This window comes from Colobus angolensis, unplaced genomic scaffold (genome assembly GCF_000951035.1).
Source record: "Colobus angolensis palliatus isolate OR3802 unplaced genomic scaffold, Cang.pa_1.0 Scaffold92, whole genome shotgun sequence".
Lineage (NCBI taxonomy): Eukaryota > Metazoa > Chordata > Mammalia > Primates > Cercopithecidae > Colobus > Colobus angolensis.
Genome location: NW_012123154.1, coordinates 1618848 through 1642546, shown reverse-complemented (window position 1 = coordinate 1642546; position 23699 = coordinate 1618848). Strand labels below are relative to the sequence as shown.

General features: G+C 38.6%; 1 protein-coding gene across 1 annotated transcript in view; it reads right to left on the bottom strand.

Annotated features, from left to right (window-relative positions):
• The window catches only part of LOC105504443 (putative RNA exonuclease NEF-sp), a 44819-nt gene that overhangs the window by 6806 nt on the left and 14314 nt on the right, over positions 1 to 23699 (bottom strand). Inside the window, exons 6-15 of the mRNA XM_011931876.1 lie at positions 22698 to 22838; positions 19756 to 19844; positions 18325 to 18440; positions 16754 to 16892; positions 16503 to 16597; positions 15409 to 15511; positions 11491 to 11594; positions 10620 to 10740; positions 3278 to 3382; positions 2664 to 2801 (exon numbers count right to left, since the gene is read on the bottom strand). Of these exons, the coding sequence (XP_011787266.1) occupies positions 2664 to 2801; positions 3278 to 3382; positions 10620 to 10740; positions 11491 to 11594; positions 15409 to 15511; positions 16503 to 16597; positions 16754 to 16892; positions 18325 to 18440; positions 19756 to 19844; positions 22698 to 22838 (1151 nt within the window). The remainder of the gene's footprint in view (positions 1 to 2663; positions 2802 to 3277; positions 3383 to 10619; positions 10741 to 11490; positions 11595 to 15408; positions 15512 to 16502; positions 16598 to 16753; positions 16893 to 18324; positions 18441 to 19755; positions 19845 to 22697; positions 22839 to 23699) is intronic.

The window sequence follows — 23699 nt, the reverse complement described above, 5'->3', positions numbered from 1 at the left end:
AAAAATAAATAAGAAAAAAAAGGGCAAATAAGTGAATAGACATTGCTGTAAAAGATGTGCAAATTGCCTACGACACTCAACATCACTAATCATTAGGGAAATGCAAATCAAACCCAAATGAGATACCATTTCACATCCATTAGGATGGCTATTATTAAATAAAATAGAAAACAAGTGTCAGTGAAGATGCAGATAAGTTGGAACCTTTGTTATTTGCTGGTAGGAATGTAAAATGGTATAGCCACTGTGGAAAACAGTATAATGATTCCTCAAAAAATTAAACACAGAATTACTATTTGATCCATCCGTTCCACTTCTGGGTATATGCCCAGAAGAACTGAAAGCAGGGACTTGAAGAGATATTATGTACAACCATGTTCATAGCAGCATTATTCATGATAGTCAAAGGTAGAAACAACCCAGAGTCAGGCACGCCTGTAATCCCAGGACTTTGGGAGGCCGAGGTGGGCAGATCTCTTGAGTCAGGAGTTCAAGATCAGCCTGGGCAACACAGAGAGACCCTGTCTTACAAAAAATCAGCCGGGCATGGTGGTGCAAGCCTGTGGTCCCAGCTACTCAGGAGGCTGGGAGGTGGGAGGATTGCTTGAGCCCAGGAAGTCGAGGCTGTAGTAAGCTGTGATCACGCCACTGAACTCCAGCCTGGGTGAGCAAGATCCTATCTCAAAAAAAAAGAAAAGGTAGAAACAACCCAAATGTTCATCAACAAATAGATAACCAAAATGTGGTATATACATGAAATGGAATATTATTTTGCCTTGAAAATGAAATTCTGATACATGCTACAACATGAATGAACCTTGAAGACATGCTAAATGAAATAAAACAGACACAACAGGACAAATATTCTGTGATTCCACTTATGTGAGGTATACAGGAGTAGTCAAATTCATGAAGACAGAAAGTAAAACAATGGCTGGGGGAAGGAGTAATAGGAAATTATTGCTTAATAGGAAATTTCAGTTTGGGATGATGAAAAAGTTCTGGAGATAGATGGTGGTGATAGCTGCACAATGTCAATGTACTGAATGCCACTTAAAAATGGTTAAAAAGGTACATTTTATGTTATATGTATTTTACCCGCCACCCTCGCAACCAAAAAAAGGGACCAAGAGAAAGACTTAGGAAGATGTTATAGTCCCTTGCTATATTCTCATCCCCCAATCCATCTTCTCAGGGACAATCTTTATATTTGTATTTTTAGTCATAGAAAAGCCATTAATAAAAGATTTAGAAGCTGTGTGCAGTGGCTCACACCTGTAATCCCAGCACTTTGGGAGATGGATCACTTGAGGTCAGGAGTTCGTGAACAGGCTGGCCAATATGGTAAAACCCCGTCTCTACTAAAAATACAAAACTTAGCCAGGCGTGGGGGTGCAAACCTGTAGTCCCAGCTACTTGGGAGGCACGAGAAATCATTTGAACTGGGGAGGCAGAGGCTGTGGTGAGCCAAAATGGCACCACTGCACTCCAGCCTGGGCCTCTGTGTCAAAAAAAAAAAAAATTAAAAAATTTAGAGATAGCACATTTAAAAATATGTAGGATCCTGCACTTACATCACTTTAGAAGTATTTTTACTTCACTTTCATACATGGTAATACACCAGTTAATAGTTACCTAGTTCCGAATTCTAAAGGAACAATATATTTACAGTAAAGTCTTCCCCTAATCTCATTAGCTAATTCTTCCCCCTGGAGGCCTCCATTGTTACCTTTATTGTATATCATTCTACAAACATCCTATTACACTGTTTCCGTTTTTAATTCTTTTTAAATTATTTTCATGATTTCTTCTATGTCTCTATATGCTTATGATGTTATTGCTTCATATATAAACTTTATCTATTGATATGGTATTGTTATGACTATGAAGATGGAGACTTAATTGTGAAGTCCTTTTGAACTATATAAATTTTTAAAACCATATGCAAGCATTATTTTTGTTAAAGTAAAACTAATCTCTTTAAAAGGCTTTTATGTAAATACAAACCTACAATACCAAAAACTTACCCTAAGAGATAAGAGAACTAATAACAATAACAACAAAAGCCCTCCCATAATCTTCCTCCTGTATCTTAACCAAGCCAGCCATGAGCCTACTCTGTAAAAAAAGAAGTAATTTTCTAAGATATGAAAGTTACTTCTCTTTTGGAAAGGGCATTTTATCATTTAAAGCTGGGTACAAGCATAAGGACCATAGGTTATATTCAACCAGCAGACATATTTTTTCGCATGGCCTGATATTTGAGAAAATGGGAGCCAGCATATGAAAATTGACAGAGTTCTCAATTCTTGTTTTTAAATTTTTTGTAGCAATGTGGTCCCACTATATAGCCCAGGCTGGTCTTGAACTCCTGGACTCAAGCAATCCTCCCTCCTCAAACTCCCAAAGTGCTGGGATTACAGATATAGGCCACCACGCCCAGCCAGATGTCTCAATTCTTTAAACACACACAACAAAAGATCTCACAATACTGGGTATACATTCTTGTGGGTCAACAATTGCTCTCATTAGCGTATGTCTCGCACTCCAGTTGGTAGCAATCAAGCTTACTTCAGGAATATTTGCTATCTGCATGGCCCAAGCAGTTACCTGAATGTGAAACACTAATCTAGAAAATTGAAATCTGAATTTTCCAGTCTTACCTGACAGGTTTCAAGAACAAAAGTCATTGACTGGACTGGGCCAAAGCTCTTAAATAGCCTCTTCAGAGCCCTGAGATTGCAATTTTTGCTAAATGGCCCAGCATAGACAGTTGATATCTCTGTCCACTTGATCCTCATCTGTAGGAAAAACAACAGAATATAGTATGGGAATGAATGTGAAAAGAGAACTGAAATCATGAGTCAACGCATGGGATTATTCATCAAAGATTTTTTTGACATAAATACTTGCCAAATGTCCAAGGATGTTCAGTGAAGTATCATTTGCAATAGCAAAAGTATATAAAGTACAAATGCTGTTAATAGGTATATCATATAGCAGAATATTATGTAGCCATTAAAAACAAGGGAAATAAGATATGTAGTGATACAGAAAGATGTACAAGATATACTGTTAAATGAAAAAATAAAGTTGCAAAACAGTATGCATAGTTTGATTCCCATTTTTATAAAAATATTTTTAGATGTTAATATGCAGATAGTAAAAATCTAGAGAAAGACACAACAAATTAAATAAAGCACGTATTACTTTCCTTAATGATAAGAGGTTACAAAAAGTCACTAAATAAATCATTCAGCAGAACCCATCCACTTACCCTTTTGTTCATCTCCTCGGTGAGGATAGGTGAAAAGGCCTTAAAAGAGAACTGAACAATGCTGAAGGGAAACAGGGGGATTTCCACTCTGGCCTGCTCAAGAACCTGTAGAGAACAGCACAGCCTGGATAAGGTAGGAACCTCATACTCTATTGCGGCTCCTGGATATGAGCCACAATAATATAAATAGTAGTTGCCTTTTTACCCATACTGAGGTAATATGGGGCTGACTTCCAGATCTGGAGGAAAATGGTGAAACCACACAGCTTCCCCAAAGAACCACAGAACCAATAAAAAGAATAAAAATAAAATACATTTAAGTCATACCTTCGGCATTACTAAGAGACAAGGGTTATTACAAAAATTTTCCAATGACCTGTAATTAAATAAATAACTATAACTCCCAGTATTGTAAACTGTTGCAAGCCTGTGAGTAGGGAAAGCAAGGGAGAGGAGGCTTAATAGATTTGGTTAAAATAATAATAATAATACTCAAGGGACATGGAAGAATTAGATGAAGCACAAAAAAATCACCCCCAAAATAAAAACTCCAATTAAATGCCAAATAAGGAACATGGGTCATGATTTTGACATTTCTCAGCACTTGACTACAAGCAAGAGGCCTGGCAGCCTCAGAGAAGCTGTGCTTCTGGAGGAGAATCAGATATATAGAGAAAAGGTGGTACTCCTTGGAGACACTGCTGTGAAGAATGCCAACCCTCCCAAACAATATTATAAATTCCTCCCTTCCGTCAACACCACACCATCATTCTGGAAATGGAGAACTAGAAAGCTTCACTTCAGCTTCTTACTCTCCCACAGAGATAATGAGTTAACAACAATATATGGACCAGAACACCTTTGAGAGAATTGTAGAGACCAGATGAAAAGCTATATAGTACCTAGACCAGCATGAAACCAAGAAGGGTTTCCAGTAAATGGGAAAGGCAAATTTGTGATGTTTTGTGGTCCCATTTACATCCTTCCCTATCTGACATAATAGGGCTTCTCCCAGACCACAGATCCTCTCTTGGGATGGAAACAAAAGAGTGGACCATGTGTCCAATGTTCTGAGTAGTGTGGGGGCTGTCTGAGGGACTATTTTCTGTCTTGCATGACTCGGAAGGCTGACAGGACTGACGGCCTTGTTTGGAAGCCACTGAAAACAGATGTGATCACCATGGCATGTTAGAGCTGCAGTAAGAAACCAGGGGAAGAAAGATTATGGGCTCTGAAAAGAAGTAGGGACAAGGGGCTCAGGAAACAACTAAAGGCACATGCACAACTCCAGAGAAGACAAATCTCCAGAACAGGTTTGGGAGGTCATGAAATTTCTAACTAGGCTGATTGGTGAAGGTCTCCCCCTGCATGAAGCAGTCTGTAAAGACAACTGGCTATTTATTCAGATGCCCAAGCCTCAACAATACCAACAACAATAAGTCACAAGGCATACAAAGAAACTTAGCCCAAGTTTCACTTCTGCAAAATAAAAAAGTTCTAAGATCTCTTTCACAAGAATATAAATATACTTAATACTGCTGAACTGTATACTTAAAAACAGTTAAGATGGTAAATTTTGCTTTTTGCTACAATAAGAAGAGAGGGAGAAGAGGAAAGGGAGAGAGAATCCTTTGATAAGTAGAGGAAAAGCACAAAAGAAGAACAAAAATCTGCATTGAGGAAGGCAGAATAAAAGAGACACTCTTGAATGAAAACGTTATTCAAAAACAAATCAGTAAAATTAGAAAATAGTAGACCATATTAATCTGAACTACTATCAAAAAAACAGCAATAGGCCGGGCATGGTGGCTCAAGCCTGTAATCCCAGCACTTTGGGAGGCCAAGACGGGCGGATCACGAGGTCAGGAGATCGAGACCATCCTGGCTAACGGTGAAACCCCGTCTCTACTAAAAAATACAAAAAACTAGCCGGGCGAGGTGGTGGGCGCCTGTAGTCCCAGCTACCCGGGAGGCTGAGGCAGGAGAATGGCGTGAACCTGGGAGGCGGAGCTTGCAGTGAGCTGAGGTCAGGCCACTGCACTCCAGCCCCAGTGACAGAGCGAGACTCTGTCTCAAAAAAAAAAAAAAAAAAAAAACAGCAACAGCTGGGCGCGGTGGCTCATGCTTGTGATCCTAGCACTTTGGGAAGCCAAGGTGGGAAGATAATTTGAGCTCAGGAGTTTGAGATGAGCCTGGGCAACATAATGAGACCTCATCTCTAAAAAATTTAAAAATTAGCCAGGCATGGTGGCACATGCCTGTAGTCCCAGCTACTCGGGTAGCTGAGGCAGGAGGATTGCTTGAGCCCCGAAGTCAAGGCTGCAGTGAGCTCTGCTCATGCCACTGCACCCCAACCTGGGCAACAGAGTGAAACTCTGTCTCAAAAACAAAAACAAAAACCAAGAAATAAAGTGAGAATCGAAGCATTTCAGCTGATGAAAATTATTCCCCCTAAAAAAAAAAATCAACCATAGGGTTAAAGGATACAGTTAACATTACAGTATAAACTGAATTGAATATTAGCAGCCAAGCATTTGAGGATACGAAAAAGCAACTACAAGTTGTCAAGAAAGAATAGATTCAAGTGAAATTTTAATAAAAGGCATTAATGAAAAGCATGGAAAGAATTAGGAGTATACAAATGAAATCAAAAGCATCAGAGAGAAAGTAGGTGAATGAAAGATAGGCCAAGGGGGGACAACATACATGCATAAGTGAAGTCTATGAGGAAGAAAATTAAAGCAATGGAACCAAATACTTGAAAATACAATCTAAGAAAACTTCTGGAAATAAAAGAAACTATAACCTATATATTGAAGGGGGCCTCAGGTACCAAGAAAAAGTGACTTGGAATGATCAACTCTGAGACATAGCTTAGTAAAACAATTAGACTTTAAACAAAAAGGGAAAAGTAAATCCTCAGTAAAAATAACTTACAAAGCCAAGAAAATTAGACTGTCATTAAATTTCTCAAATATAACTTACAAGGATTTCCATCCTCAGCCAAGAATGAATAACAGAAGACTAGAGTTACCTTCTCTCCTCCAACAACTAAGAAACTATAAAAAATATATGATTAAAGAGAATGAGAAGACAAACCAGACTGGGAGAAAATATTTGCAAAAGACTTATCTGTTAAAAGACTGTTATTCAAATATACAAAGAACTATTAAAACGCACCAATAAGAAAAAGAACAATGCAATTTTAAAAATGGGCAAAAGAGTTGAACAGACACTTGACCAAAGAAGACATATATATAGCAAATAAGCATACAAAAAGATGCTTCACATTACATGTCATTAGGGGACTGCAAATTAAAACAATGAGACACTAATACATATCCATCAGAATAGCCAAAATCCAAAACACTGACACCATCAAATGCTGAAAAGAATGTGGAGCAACAGGAACTCTCATTCACTGCTGGTGGGAATGCAAAATCATAGACACTTTGGAAGTTCAGCAGTTTCTTACAAGACTAAACATACTATACAATCTAGCAATTGCACTCTTTGGTATTTGCCCAAATATGTTGGAAACTTATGTACATATGAAAACCTGCACACACACATTTATAGCAACTTTGTCCATAATTGCCAAAACTTGGAAGCAGCCAAAATGTCTATCAGCAAGTGAATGGATAAATTGTGGTAAATCCAGGAAATGTATAGTTATTCAGTGTTAAAAAGGAAAAACCATAAAGCAGTGAAAAGACATGGAGAAAACTTAAATGCATATACTAAGTGAAAGACGTCAGTCTGAAAAAGCTACATACTATGTGATTCCAACTATGTGATATTCTTAAAAAGGCAAAATTATGGAGACAGTAAAAAAAAAAAAAAAAAAAAAATCAGTGGTTTCCAACAGGCAGAGCACATTCATCACAGATTTTTAGGTCAATGAAACTATTCTGTATGATATATATGATATGTAATGGTGGATATATGTCACTATACATTTGTCAACACCAAGACAGATCCCTAATGTAAACTATGGACTTTGGTAATTATATGTCATAGTGGGTTCATTGATTTTAACAAATGTACTACTCAGGTACAGGCTGTTGATAGTGGTGAAAGTTGTTTGTGTGGGTGGGTGTGGGGGTAAATGGGAACTCTCTGTCCTTTGTTTTTTCTGAGACAGGGTCTCACTCGGTCGCCAGGCTGGAGTGCAGTAGTGCGATTATACGTCAGTCACTGCAACCTCCACCTCCTTGGCTCAAGCAATCCTTCCATCTCAGCCTCCTGAGCTGCTGGGATAACAGGCACGTGCCGCCAAGCCTGGCTGATATTTTGTAGGGACAGCGTTTCACTACGTTGCCCAGATCAGTCTCAAACTCCTGGACTCAAGAGATCCACCTACCTTGGCCTCCCAAAGTCCTGAGATTACAGGTGTAAGCTACAGCACCCAGCTTATACTTTCCATTTAATATTGTTGTGAACCTAAAACTGCTCTAAAAATTAAAGTCTATTACAATAACAATAATAATGCCCAAAGAGCCCCTGAGGCCCATGTAAGTGCACAGGGAAAAAAAAAAAAAAATCCTAAGAACAGTAGTTCTCAGGATATCGAAAAATGAAGGACAGTGATCCTTAAAAGCTAGGAAACTGATAGATCTATAAACAATCCCCCTCAAATATTCAGTTGAGTAGGGATTAGTGTATCCATGTAAGTAAACTATGCGAGATCAAGGAAAGGAAGCCCAAAAGGATTAGAGGAAACAATCACACGGGCTAACACAAGGCCAGGAATAGTTTAGATTCCCAAAAGCTAGAGTGTAAAATCTCATAATTTATGGAGATCAAGTACTTAGTATGGTTTTGCTTTAGTAGTGGGACAAAATTTACTCTGGTTCCACCTAACCAACTTTAAAAGCAAGAATTCAAAAGGATCTGGCCAGGCATAGTGGCTCACCCCTGTAATCCGAGCACTTTGGAATGCTGAAGTGAGTGGATTACTTTGAGGCCAGGAGTTTGAGATCAGCCTGGGTAACATAAGAAAGAAAACAAGGCCGGGCGCAGTGGCTCACGCCTGTAATCCCAGCACTTTGGGAGCCCGAGGCAGGTGGATCATGAGGGCAGGAGATCGAGACCATCCTGGCTAACACAGTGAAATCCCATCTCTACTAAAAATACAAAAAATTAGCCTGGCGCGGTGGCGGGCGCCTGTAGTCCCAGCCACTTGGGAGGCTGAGGCAGGAGAATGGCATGAACCCAGGAGGCAGAGCTTGCAGTGAGCTGAGATGGCGCCACTGCACTCCAGCCTGGACAGCCCAGCCCGAGACTTCGTCTCAAGAAAAAAAAAAAAATAAACAGAAAGAAAATAAGGAAGGAAGCAAAGAAAGAAAGAAGATCCAAAAGGACCAAAGTGTTTCCAAGTAACTTTTCCACATCCCAGACCAAAGCTCACAAATATTTATAGAAATACAAAAATATACAGCACCCAACAAATTAAAATTCACTGTGTCCAGTATCCAATATAAAAAGCTACCAGACTGCAAAGAAGAATGAAATACAGTCCATAATAAGGAGAAAAAAACAACCAATTTATCTAAAAATGACACAGATTATCAAATTAATAGAGAAGGATGTTAAAATAGTTATTGTAACTATATTCTGTAATTTAGAAGCTAGAGGAAAGTCTGAATGTTAACCAGAAACATGGATGATATAAAATAGAGCAAAAGTTAACTTCCGGAGGTAAAAAATACAATGTGTGAGGTGAAAGTACACTGGATTGGATTATCAGTAGATTAGATACTGCAGCACAATAAGAAACCTAAAGACATAGCAATGGAAACAATCTAAAATAAAACAGAGAGGAAAAAAGACTGGAAAAAACATGAACAGCACATCAGTGAGCTATGGAACAACTTTAAACGGCCTAATACATATGTAGTGGGAGTGCCCAAAGGAGGGGAGGGTGGTGAAAGAAGAAATAATGGTCAACACTTTTTCTAATTTGATGAAAATGATAAACCCACAAATTCCAAAAGCTCAACAAGCTCAAGCAAAAGACATATAAAAAAGGAACACTTGGCCGAGCCTAGCAGCTCACACCTGTAATCCCAGGCTGGAGTGTAGTGGTACGATCATAGTTCACTGCAGCCTTGACCTCCTGCGCTCAAGCAATACTGGCATGTTCTTAAAATATCTCCCCACATATTTATTAGAATTAAGCGAAAAAACAAGAACTCTGCAATAGAGAAAGCAGACAACACCTTGACCAGGTGATCAAAATAAACAGCGTAAAAGAGGGGCAGATGAATAATAACTGCCTCTGGATGCAAGACCCCAAGAAATGTGGTTAAGAATGCATAATCTGAATCTAATCATAAGCAACCACCACACAAACCTAAAATAAGCAAAACTCTGTTAAAAAAGGGATGGGGGCATGCATTACTCGAAAAGTATCAAGGTTATTAAAGACAAAGAAAGGTTGAGGAACTGTTCCAGCTTTAAAGGAGATTAAAAAGATATGACAAGTAATTGTAATACATGACCCTAGAAATGATACTGTTCTAAAGGGAAAAGACATGCTATAAAGACATTATTTGGTCAGCCAAGAAAATTAGAATACAGATGAAAAGTAGATAAAGGTACCAGGACAATATTAGATTTACTAAAATTGGTAACTATGTAAGATGTGGTTATGTAAAATAATATTCTCATGAAATATACTCTGAAGTATTTAGGGCCATGATATATGCAGCTTACTCTCAATTGGTTCAGGAAATGTCATACAGAGAGAGGAAGAAAGAGAGTGTGTACATGAGAGAACATAAGCATGTGGGTACACATAAAATAATAAAGCAACTGGGGCAGAGTGCTAAAAAAGGTGAATCTAGATAGAAGGTATACAGGTATTCTACCATTCATGCACGCTTTCTGTAAGGTTGAAATTATTTCCAAACAAAATGTTAAAAAAAAAAAAAACACAGATCTTCTGAATATAACACAGCAAGCTCATGTTTGATGTAGCCTCTCTGATTTAACATACAGCAATGATAGATAAAATACAAAAAGAAAAAAATTGAAAAGATATAGCCAGGCTCAAAACCAAGATAAACATTTCCATGAATCAGAAACACAACAGAAACTCAAATACGTATGCAAGGCCAAACCCAGAGGCCTGCTGGGCTCTGGAAGCAGGCACTGGCAGCTGACAGTTCTGCTCCTATGAGGACTTAGGTACTCCATACAAGATGTGAGATAGAAGCCAGACTTACTAACTGTAACCAGGGTTGCTGATTTAAAAAAGCTTGACACTTGCATGGGGTGCAAAGGGCTACATTCCCCTTTGCTTTGAATATAACCTGCAAAGGTTCAGCAGGACACTCACCTCTTTATTTGAAATACACTTTATAGTTTGACAGTTTCTGGAAGACGCAAGTTCACCAGCATCTATCTCCCGGGTCAAGAAAAGAAGCTTCTGACCCACTGAATCCAAGCATTCTAAAACACTATAAAGAAGTAGAAGAGTTAAGGTAAGAACAACAGTTTTCCAGAACCTGACAGTTATTTCTCTATACCTGCACTATACAACACGGTAGCCACTAGCAATATATAGCTATTAAAATTAAAATTAAATAAAATTAAAAATTCAGTTCCTCAACTGCACTAGTCAAATGTGACTAGCGGCTACCAAACCAGATAGCACAGATGTAGAGCACTTCCATCATCATAGAAAATTGTTTTAGACAGTGTGGCTTCAGTAGAGAGAGGAAGAATAAACAAGAAATAGACCCAAAGCTCTCTGTCAAAGTGTAGGCAAAATGCTAAAGATCTGATACATTTGCCATAGTCTGGAGACAAAGCCCTTTTGAGTCTCTGTGTGTGTCTTTCGTAGTCTGGGCAATACAACAAGGCTACAGATTGACTCTTCTAGCCAAAATACCAACTAGTCTATCATCTTTCCCAGTGCTACCTAGGTTCAACATATTCCAATCATTTTTTGTTTTTTTTATTTTTTTCTTTTGGTCAAGGATATCATTTTAGACCAGCCACTAGATTCAGAAAATTAGAAATTAAATACTGTATATTAAGGCTAGAAGGTGGTATTTTTTCTGTGGTTTTTGTGATAGATGTTATTTATTTTTTGGTAAATAGTTTTCAATAGACTCAAAAGAGGATAAAAACATTCTCAGGTGTTGTTAAACAAGAAACTAGATACTCCATTTGTCTTTGCTCTTGTTTCAAACTGAAAATATTACCTTGTGTTTGGATGCTGAAGTACTTCTGTTGTGTTTCTAGGCTCTTGGCCTGCTGCTTGTATTTCTTGGTGATTAGCTAGTGCTTCTAGATTTAGTTCTGCAATCTTGAAGAAAATAAAGTGGTAAAAATATAATTTCTTGCAAAGCATTTGATGCTCAAAGAAATACAAAACAAAAAGCAACAACAACAAAAAGCAAAAAATCCACTTGAATAATGTTCTCTGTTTTCTTAGGCAGTGGCTTTGCCATTGCCACAGCCCTGGGATGGCTTCAACAGTTACCAGATGGTTTATGGCTGCTTAGCCAAGAACGGCAATCTGTTACCAGCTACAAATGTTGTTACATGAATGTGGGGAAAGGCCAAGTAGGGCTGATTGAAAAAGAATGACAATTTTGGTTCATCACTCATCCAATAGTCAGTCACTTAAAATTTACCTCTCTGCAAACATGCAATTTTGGAAATGATAAAAGAATGGCTTTTACAAGAAAAATTTTAAAAAAGACTATTTATTAGTTTAACACAAAATCATGAGAAATCTATTCTAGTTGATATTTCTTCTCCTTCCATAAAGTGGGAGCCCACCAGGGAGTTGTGATGTAGAGAGAATAATTTTTAAAGTTACAAATTTTTAAAAATAAACTTCTTTTTAAAGAATCAATTTGGATTTACAGAAAAGTTATGAAAATAGTACAGTGTTCCCTTACAGCATACCCCCATTTTTACCTATTAGTAATAGATTCGTAGGGTGCATTTGTCACAATTAATGAAACAATAGTAATGCATTATTATTAACTAAAGCCCATGCTTAATTCAGACTTGGTTAGTTTTTATCCAAGTGAGATACAATTTTCACTGGAAATCAAGCATAATTAAGCTCCCCAAGTGTGGTTTGAGAATCCTGTGATTTCCAGAGATCTCACAAGGGGTGAGATCCTTCCTTCTTCAACTATGTGACATAACAGACTGAATGTAAAGCAGATAGGAAAAGTCACTTGTTTTCTATGAAGCTAGATGTTAAAAGGTTTCACAAAAATACCTAAAACAATGATGCTCTTTCCACTCATTTTTATGGAAAATTCTTTTTTTCATAAAAGCAAGTTATTTGGCCGGGCGCGGTGGCTCAAGCCTATAATCCCAGCACTTTGGGAGGCCGAGACGGGCGGATCACGAGGTCAGGAGTTCGAGACCACCCTGGCTAACACGGTGAAACCCTGTCTCTACTAAAAAATACAAAAAGCTAGCCGGGCGAGGTGGCTGGCACCTGTAGTCCCAGCTACTCGGGAGGCTGAGGCAGGAGAATGGCCTAGACCCGAGAGGCGGAGCTTGCAGTGAGCTGAGATCCGGCCACTGCACTCCAGCCCAGGCGACAGAGCGAGACTCCGTCTCAAAAAAAAAAAAAAAAGCAAGTTATTTGTAGCTGGACAGAGTGGCTGTATATGCTGAAGTTCCAGCTACTCAGGAGGCTGAAGTAGGAGGATCCCTTGAGCCCAGGAGTTCCAGTCTAGCTTAGGCAACACAGTGAGACCCCATCTCAAAAAAAGTGATTTGTGTTAATATATAATGGTTTTTTATTTATCTTAAACTAATATTAAAATTTATGTAATTTCTAATATAGTAAATGTTGATAGATATTGTAACCCAGAGTCCCTGGGTCTTCAGGTGCACACTATAAAAGTGGAACCCCTGTTGCACCTTGTTTCAAAAGAGTACAGGAAGAAGACCAGCTACAGCAAGACAAAAATCAGCTGGAACCAGAGATGCCTGAAGTTAGAGATGAACTTGGCAAACTCTCTGCATTACCATACTGAAAATCTCACCTAGGGAGGAACTTATTCTCCATTTTCTATACATGTATGTGTCAAGGAACAAACCCTGCCTTTACACATGCAATGACTCAGCCAACTAGCAAAATAAAAGCCCTGCTTTTGCCTTCATTTGGGGAGATAGTGCTTTGGGAACTATCCCTGGTGTTCTTACTTGTTGCAAAGAAATAAAATCCCCTTGTTAAATCCTCCTTGGGCCAGGCATGGTGACTCACGCCTATAATCCAAGCACTCTGGGAGGCTGAGATGAGTGGATCACCTGAGGTTAGGAGTTTGAGACCAGCCTGGCCAACAGAGTAAAACCCCAACTCTAATACAAAAAAAAAAAAAAAATTAGCCAGGTGTGGTGGCAGGCACCTGTAATCCTAGCTGCTCGGGAGGGTGAGGCAGGAGAATCGCTTGAACCAGGGAGGCGGAGGCTGCAGTGAAGAGAGACTGCACCACTGCACTCCAGCCTGGGAGACAGAGTGAGAGTCTGTCTCAAAAAAAATAAAAATAAAAAAGTAAATCTTCCTTGATAGTGGTCATTGGGTTAATACCCACCAAGTGATTGAACTCACCACTGTGTGGGTAACAATATAACCCACATTAACAAAAGAGTCATGAGACCAAAAGGGTTTTAGAATCTGCTGTAGTGATTGACAGCAGAGATTAGCAAACACTAATACATATTTTTTTGTAAATAAAGTTTTATTTCAGCTGTGCCCACCTGTGTTGACATAATGTCTATGGCTGCTCTTGCAGTACCACAGCAAGTTGAGTAGTAGCAAAACTGCAAAGCCTACAATATTTACTAACTGGCCTTTACAGAAAAAGTTTGCTAACGCCTGGTATAGATAAAAGACAGAATGTGACAGACATGAGTTTCAATTCTGGTTCCACCTCTGACTGGCTGTGGGACCTCAGATAAGTTATCTAACCTTTGATAACCTCAAAAGGCTCATGTATAAAATTGGAATGATAATGGTTAACTCACAGGGCTGTCGTGAGGATTAAATAAGATAATGTATATATGGCATTTTAGAATAATACACTTAAGTCCTCAGTAAGTGGTGGCTATTATTATCATCTATATGCTCAAAGAAGATCTGTTAGAATGTCTTTTCACCATCTGACACAAAAGACTATTCTGGCTGTTGCTTATTATTCCATGTGGAGTACATGGAGTCATGATGGAAAGTATTATGCAATGGGACAATCTAATAGGTTAGAATGCATTATAATAAAGTTTGTCAGAGACTATGTCCTCTTCTATGTCTCCCTTATGTGCTGTTCTAATTTGTACCCACTGAACTGCTGGTGAAACAATTGTATGCTCCCCCTACTCCAAGAAAACTAAAATCTATGCAGAATTTTTATAATTATTACAATTATTAGTATCAACTACAATAATCACCATGCCACCAGTATACTGCTTAATATATTCAAGGCACTGTGCTAAGAACTTTATACACAGTATCTCATTTACTCTCAACAATATCCCAGAAAAGTGTGTATTCCCCTATTATACATCCAAAAACTGATGTTGTTCAGAGAAATTGCCCTAGATTATACAGCTAGACATAGTAGAACATATATTTTAAAACAGATAAGCCCAACTGCAGAGACTATATACTTAACCACTACATTATGCTAGTGATATGGGTCTTAATTCAAAATATATGCTAGGCTTCAATCACATTGCCATTTTCTCTTTTTTTTTTTTGAGATGAAGTCTTGCTCTGTTGCCCAGCTGGAGTACAGTGGCATGATCTCAGCTCACTACAACCTCCACCTCCTTGGTTCAAGCGATTCTCCTGCCTCAGCCTCCCGAGTAGCTGGGACCACAGGCACGCACCACCACACCCGGCTAATTTTTGTATTTTTTTAGTAGAGATGGGGTTTCACCATATTGGCCAGGCTGTTCTTGAACTCCTGACCTGGTGATCTGCCTGCCCCAGCCTCCCAAAGTGCTGGGATTATAGGCATGAGCCACTGCACCCAGCCCACACTGCCATTTTCATAAAAATAGGAAACAGGAGTTGGTAGTCTGTGATAGACTGATCTAGTCCTATGATTTTAAGAAAGGTGAACACACTGGTCAAAGATACTAACCTTTTTTGGGCCATACTTAAGGAAATATTGAGCCAATTCAAGGATTATTCTAGCATCTTCTGTGGCATCATGACCAAGTCTGTCTGGACACTGTATATCCTTCCTGGAAAGTCAGTATAAAATTGACATACTCACAGCACTTTTAATGATAGGCTCTTTCAACCATCTCAAGTGTTGTGATTACATATAAAATGTTAGAATTCTGATAATTAGATTTGCATCACAACAATCAAGGTTCCTTTATTCCAGCTAATTGCCAGGCCCTGCAAGAGGCACTGGGGGTGCAGAACAATCAGGAATGGCTTTGTTCACAGCAAGCATAGCATGTGGACAAAAGGCTACCCAACAAAAAGCATCTAGCTGACTCCCCAGCCAGTCCCCTCTCTAAAAAATGGGGCAGGCCCATTTCTTAGATCTAACCATTGTTTAAAATTGCCTTCCTGAAACTTTTTTATTTGTATATAAGTGTCTATACATACTTAAATACTTTCTTAGGTGTTTTTAAAAAGCTTAATATATGTATATGTCTACGGCTATATATAGAACTAAATCTAATCCATATCATATAAATATCGAGGCATATATAGATCTTGCTCTGCATCTCTTATTCTCAGGTGTGTCTTAGAGAGGTTTCCTTATAACATACAGATTTATCATATTCTTTTGAACAACAAAATATTCAATAATATAGATAACCATAATTTACTCAACCAGACTTCTAGAATATTTGAGGTTTTTCTATTTTGCTATTTTAAACCATGTTATAATGAACACCTTTGTACATATGTGTCTTAATACAATAGGACAGTATAAGTATGTTATACTATCTTGTATAGGCATATAGGTATGTTTTGAAATTTTGGTTACCTCTTCTGCCTTCATGGTTCAGTTCTATCCATTAAGCCTCAACTATGAATGTAAACCCCTGTCTCTATTGCTACAATTTCTTCATTTCATAAGAAATGCAAAAAAATAATGTTTATAAACAAAGAGAGCAGAAACTCTGAATTTTGCAATATGCATTAAATTAGATACTATATGCTAACTTGCATGCAGTTTGTCAGAACAATATTACAGTATATAAGCAAACCTACCCCAAAATAGCTTTGGCTAAGAACTTCAGCTTAAATCTTCTGCCCTGCTCTCTGACATAAAGCAATGATGTATCAATAACATATGGATGTATCATCTGAGGAAGAAAGAGAATAAAATGAGTAATGTCTTATGCTAAAGGAAAAAACAAGTGGGCTAGCAGGGTGGGGGAGAAGAGCCCAAGACTTTAGATTTGAGTTAAGTGGAACAGGCATTTATACTGAAAATACAAAGTCCTAAATCAGATACTCACTTTCAGTGCTCTGAGATCCAAATCTAAGGAGTGGCCCACTAACACAGCATCAGGAGGAAGCAGTGCTTTTAACTGCCTCTGTACATCTTTGAGTTTGGTTGTCACTGGGTTAAGAATCTTCTTCGTGATTCCTGAAAAGCTTTCAATAAAAAAAGAGAAATGGACAGGCGAGGATATTAACAAGTCTTCCTCTCTGGAAAGACATTTTAAAAATAACATTTAAAAAAATTGTAGTTAATATATATATGCTTAGTGTCCAAAGTGACAAATAAGAATTAAAACTTAGTGGCCAGGCGCGGTGGCTCAAGCCTGTAATCCCAGCATTTTGGGAGGCCGAGACGGGTGGATCACGAGGTCAGGAGATCGAGACCATCCTGGCTAACAAGGTGAAACCCCGTCTCTACTAAAAAATACAAAAAACTAGCCGGGCGAGTTGGCGGGCGTCTGTAGTCCCAGCTACTCGGGAGGCTGAGGCAGGAGAATGGCGTAAACCCGGGAGGCGGAGCTTGCAGTGAGCTGAGATCAGGCCACTGCACTCCAGCCTGGGCAACAGAGTGAGACTCCGTCTCAAAAAAAAAAAAAAAAAAAAAAGAATTAAAAATTAGTCATAATCCTATCACTCAGAGATGATCGCTTTTTACATTTTATTAAATGTCCTTCCATACTTTTGATATAGATTCAGGTTAATTTTTATAAAAATGTAATCATAATGCATGAGCTGCCTTTTACCAAGTCTATCTTTTGTAATATGTCATAAACACATTTTCATATCAATAAATCTATTTTAGCACATCCTTTTAAATGGTTACAGAGTGAATATTCCATTATACAGATACAACATATTTTAACTAATCCCTTACTTTCAGACATTTATATACCTACATTTTTGCAATACTGTGACAAACATGCTTGTGCATACAACTTTGCCACACATGACTGTTCCCTAAGAATCTAATTGTCAAGTCTGCTAATGGGACAGTTATTTATCACTATTATTGCCTCTCTGTCCCTAAGTAGTCATGAATCTACTGGTGCCACTTCAATGGATGGGAACAGTAATGTTTCACTGGCTTCTTGCCTAGTCACTGTGTGTACATTCTGAAATTACATGCTAATCTTTGGAAAAGTAGACTAACATTTTGAGCTTCGAATTTCTGTTATGAAAAATAATAGTTTTGTTTGTGTTTTGGGGGTCAAGGCAGATTAAGCTCTAAATCACTTGACTGCCAAATGATGATGTGCAGATTTTCAGATGAGGTCTTATCAGAAAGCAAAGCTCCAGCTGTTTGGCAGTTGTAGATACTGATTATAATTGGGAGATTCTGGAACAAGGAAGATAATATTCTGCTGACTTAGGTCACAAGAAGATTGAAGATCAAGAAGGGCAAGAGCATTATACACTGACATTGTGCAATTTCAGCATTAAAATATACCTATGTGATGCCCTAATCTTTGATAATACTTAAGTAGATAAAACCCAACTAAACTGAAGCTGTGGGCCATTCTTCTTAAGAATTATTCCATTCTAGTCTGATAGCTCTCAGAAGAGCTGAAGACAAGGTGAAAAATACCTGGTGAGGTAGTCCAGAATCTTGTTTTCAGGTTTGACCAGTTCATCCATAACACAGCAGCCTCCTTCAGCAACCAGTGAGATGCGTGTTAGCTCTCTCCCCTTAGATGTGAGGCACTGAAAGACCAAGATGTAGTCAGTCTGCTGAACTGTGGAAGGTATTGCTTCCTCTTACTATTTACACTATGTCAACTGCCATCTACTCTAATCTACCAGGGTCCCTGCAGCAATGGCACAAACTTGCTTACTAGAGGATCTAGTGTGAGTGAAATTAAAGCTGGGCAGGCTGCTGAATGTTACACTTAAGAGGATCAACACAGTGTAATTTGCACAAGGAAGATGAATGCAAATAATATTAATAATTGTATCTACCATTTATGGAGTGTGTACTATATCCAGTATTATGCTAAATACCACTAATAGGTAATTTTTATTAAGCCCATTCTATTATCAGCTAGTGCTGTACTAAGCATTCTATATATGTCACTCTCATAATTACCTTTTGAGGTAGTCTTTATTATTACCCCCACTTCACAGAGGGAGAAGCCCAGGCTGATACGTTAGGGGAATTTGTCCAAGGTGACATAGCCACTAACAGGCAAGGACAGGATATACACCCTGATATGTCAGATTCTCAAGTTTTAGGTCTTAGTTACTCTATTAAGAATTGAGAAACTGTTTCCTGAGTAATGAAAGAGGATTCACTGTCCTTGAAGAGAGGCTTACTACAATTAGATAAAGCAAAACATGAGGGGAACTTAAGGAGGGAAATCCTACTTCTGGTCTTCAAGGTGTAAAACTAAGCCAAACCAACAATTAAGGCAAAGTCCTCATAGCAGCAACAACAAAATACTTGTTCAAACACAAGGAATCAACTTATAGTAATGTGCAAAGACTTGATTAAACATAGTAACTAGTTGGAAAACTTATGTGATTTTTTTTTTTTTTTCCTGAGATGGATTCTCGCTCTGTCACCAGGCTGGAGTACAGTGGCGCAATCTTGGCGCACTGCAATCTCTGCCTCCTGGGTTCAAACGATTCTCCTGCCTCAGCCTCCCGAGTACCTGGGACTACAGGTGTTCACCAGCATGCCCAGCTAATTTTTTGTATTTTTAGTAAAGATGGGGTTTCACCATGTTGGCCAGGATAGTCTTGATCTCCTGACCTCATGATCCACCCACCTCGGCCTCCCAAAGTGCTGGGATTACAGGTGTGAGCCACTGCACCCAGCCACTTATGTGATATTTATTCTTTATCCTGGAATTCAGATCTAAGTTTTCTAAAGTATGAATAAAAGGACCTACTTTCAGCTACTAAAACAGAATACTAGAAATGAATGTATTCCTTCATTGGTGCAATAGACTCAAGAAATCATTTTCTACTAGACCTCAGCTTGTAACACTCCAATTGAAAAATCAAAAGTAGTACGTGCCATTTCACAGTCAAGTCCAAAGAGAGGACTATTGTCTGCTATAGAACCATTACATTTGGTAAGTAAAAAGTTTTCACACTCAGGAAAACCTAGGAAAAAAGGAAGAAAATATTTGCCTTTAGAATAGAGATGGTAAACATCACTCTTAGATTCAAGCAGGTAGAACTAAAATACTAGATATTTTAGTCAGATATGTCGGTACATTAGACACTTGAAATACAAAGACTAAATAAGATACAATCTCTGTCCTCAAGTTTTTCTCTATCTATTCATTTTTATATTGAAAGAATAACGTAGGCTTGCTGTTAGGAGGAGATTCTGGGGGTTGAACTTCCTGGCAGTTGCCAAGTAACAATTTTCCTCCTCATGAGAAAAGAGATAACTAAATCATGGCTAAACCCAAGGTCATTAGGCCCTTTCCATGTCAGCATTAAGAAAGAATGAATAAAGTATGCAAATAACTGTATGTGAAATCTTTCTTCCTTAAATATAGAAAGAGAAAATAGGAATGAGATTCCACCATAATAGAGATCTAAAAGGATTTCACAGCAGGAAGAAAGTTTAAGTAACATTCACCATACATGTCCCTCCACCCAACTCAACCCTCAAGATTCCTCTGAAACATCTATTCAGAGCCTTGCCTGCATTTTCTGGAATCACATGTTTCCTACAGAGGCTCAGCTACAGACTTAAGGTACTCCCTCTATTTGTGCACCCTGAGTCAATAACCACGCATATTTAGCTCAGAGACCCAAAAGCATCTGAATTGTTGAAGATTTCTACCTTCAGGCAGAGGCTGGAGCAGTAAAGGTAACATCTAAATCTTGTTTGACAAGGAAGAAACGGGGCTAGGCAAACCTTTGACCGATTTCTGATTCCCAGTACTATGAAATTTCCAACTAATCGCAATTAAAAGAATCAAAATATGGTCTATCCCAGAGAAGAAAGGCAGCCCCAAATCTCAGAGACACTATACTTGCGGCCTACCTTATCTATATTATCAGTGGTGTTTTATAGGTGTCAGCAGTACTGCCCTTACTACGTGCTCATGTGACAGTAGTGCAACCTCAAGAAAAAGATGGTTATAAATATGTTAAAATAAATAGAGAAAAAGCCATCTATATAATGGAGTTAAAATTTAGTTCATATAGCATAGGATTGCCAGTTAACGTACAAAAAAACACTTAGTATGGTGCCTGGGACCTATAAAACACATCTACATCAACTTAAAAAAAAAATTAAAAAAATAAAATTTATGCATCCAGAATATAAGAACTCCAATAATTCCATGATAAAATACAGCCCAATTTAAAAATGGACAAAGGATCTGAATAGACATTTCTCTGAAGCTATACAAATGACTAATGAGCACATGAAAAGTTGCTCAAAATCATCAGCCAACAGACACATGCAAATCAAAATCACAATGAGACACCACTTCATAGCCACTAGGATGGATATATTCAAACAAGATAATAACAAATGTTGGCAAGAATGTGCAGGAACTGGAAATCTCGTATGTTGCTGGTGGGAATGTAAAATGGTATGGTTGCTTTCACAGACTGACAGTGCCTCAAAAGGTTAAACACAGAGTTATCATGTGACCCAGCAATTATACTCCTAGGTATATACCCAACAGAAATGAAAGCATGTGTCCACACAAAAAACTTGCACTTGAATGTTCATAGCAGCATTATTCATAATAACTAAAAAGTGAAAAAAACTCAAATGTCCATCACCCAATGAACAGTCTATCCAATAGCAGTATCATTAAGCAGTGAAAATAAATGTAGTACTGATACACGCTACAATATGGATGAACCTTGAGAACATTATGCTAAGTTAAAGAAGCCAGTCACAAAGACCACATATTGCACATCCACTTACAGGAAATATCCAGAATGGGTAAATCTATATATAGAAAACAGATTAACGGTTGTCAAAGGCTCAGGAGTTGGAGGGAAATTATACTATAGGGTTGCTTTTGGGGTGATAGAAGTGTTCTAAAATGTGGTGATGGCTGTACAACTCTATGAAGATAGTAAAAAATACTTAATTGTAACTTTAAGTGGGTGAAATGTGTGGTATGTTAAATTATATCTCAGTTAAAAAAAAAAAGGAAATTTAATTATCATTGCTATAATTAGGAGATAACAAAGAAAATAAAATGAAATCGAAGTACTTTTATTAAATTCTTGCTATATAATTGACCAAGGCTCTGAACCTAGACCTGCTCTATTTGTTAAAGAAATATGGGGGCGGCCGGGCGCGGTGGCTCAAGCCTGTAATCCCAGCATTTTGGGAGGCCGAGACGGGCGGATCACGAGGTCAGGAGATCGAGACCATCCTGGTTAACACGGTGAAACCCCGTCTCTACTAAAAAATACAAAAAACTAGCCGGGCGAGGTGGCGGCACCTGTAGTCCCAGCTACCAGGGAGGCTGAGGCAGGAGAATGGCGTGAACCCGGGAGGCGGAGCTTGCAGTGAGCTGAGATCCGGCCACACCACTCTCCAGCCTGGGTGACAGAGCGAGACTCCGTCTCAAAAAAAAAAAAAAAAAGAAATATGGGGGCAGTGTGGGAGGAGAATTAGAAGTATTGGAAAAGTGTTAAAATATTAAAGACATACTAACTGTTTTTAATATAAAGAAATGAAAGAAAACTGAATGAAAAGGAAAGGGAATAAATTTCTCATCAAATATTATTTCAATGCTCTTCAATGTCACATTCATGTACTACCTAAAATCATCATTTTGCCAATCACAATATACATCACACACTTTGGGATACACTGTGCTTAAGATATTTCCTCATTAATAGAAGACGAAACAAGAATAAGCCATTCAGAAAACAGCCAGATAAATGAATCTCCAACAGTAGTATTTAAATAAGCTGTTGGATATTTTTACATTGTTGGCAATATCAGATTAAGCCTAAGCCAACCTTGTAATGGAAAGTGAAACGTTCTCATTTCCTCCTTTGTCAGAAGGCATCTGGTCAAGCCCACTTTCTTAGAGCCATACTTTTGAATGATGGGGTCATTCTGAAGGTTGATGGTGGCTTTTGCATTAGAAGGTAAAGGCCCTAAAAGAAAAACAATTGAATGTATATTAGAATGTGTATTTAAGAACCCTAGAAGACATGTCTCCTGAGGTTGCATAGGCTAAGCACAGGGAAGATCAAAAGATGTATAAAACTCAGCCCCAACCATTTAGGGGCTTGCAATCTATTACAATTATAAGAACACAGAGAGGCAGGGCGCGGTGGCTCACGCCTGTAATCCCAGCACTTTGGGAGGCTGAGGCAGGTGGATTATGAGGTCAGGAGATCGAGACCATCCTGGTTAACATGGTGAAACCCTGTCTCTACTAAAAATACAAAAACAAAATTAGCCGGGCATGGTGGTGGGCGTCTGTAGTCCCAGCTACTTGGGAGGCTGAGGTGGGAGAATGGCGTGAACCCGAGAGGCAGAGCTTGCAGTGAGCCAAGATCGCGCCACTGCACTCCAGCCTGGGTGACAGAGCAAGATTCTGTCTCAAAACTAAACAAAACAAAAAAAAAACACTGAGAAAATGAAGTCCCAAATGAGCTAAAACAATAAAGGGATAGGAGGAAGAATATACTTTACACTAGAGTGTCAGAAATCAAGAAAGGAAAAGATTAACTGAGTCTTACAAAAACACAGAATTCAGATAGTTGGTATATTCAACCTGTTCTTTACAGTGCCTGTCACTCCCTTATGGTTAATTCTAGCTAAATATACTCCACCCTCAGCCACCTATTTAAGCAGCAAAAGCTTGTTCTTTAACCAGGGACCATTACTGATTGGATTAAGGGTATGACCCGGCTCAAGAGAGATCATCTAGGCCGGGCGCGGTGGCTCAAGCCTGTAATCCCAGCACTTTGGGAGGCCGAGACGGGTGGATCACGAGGTCAGGAGATCGA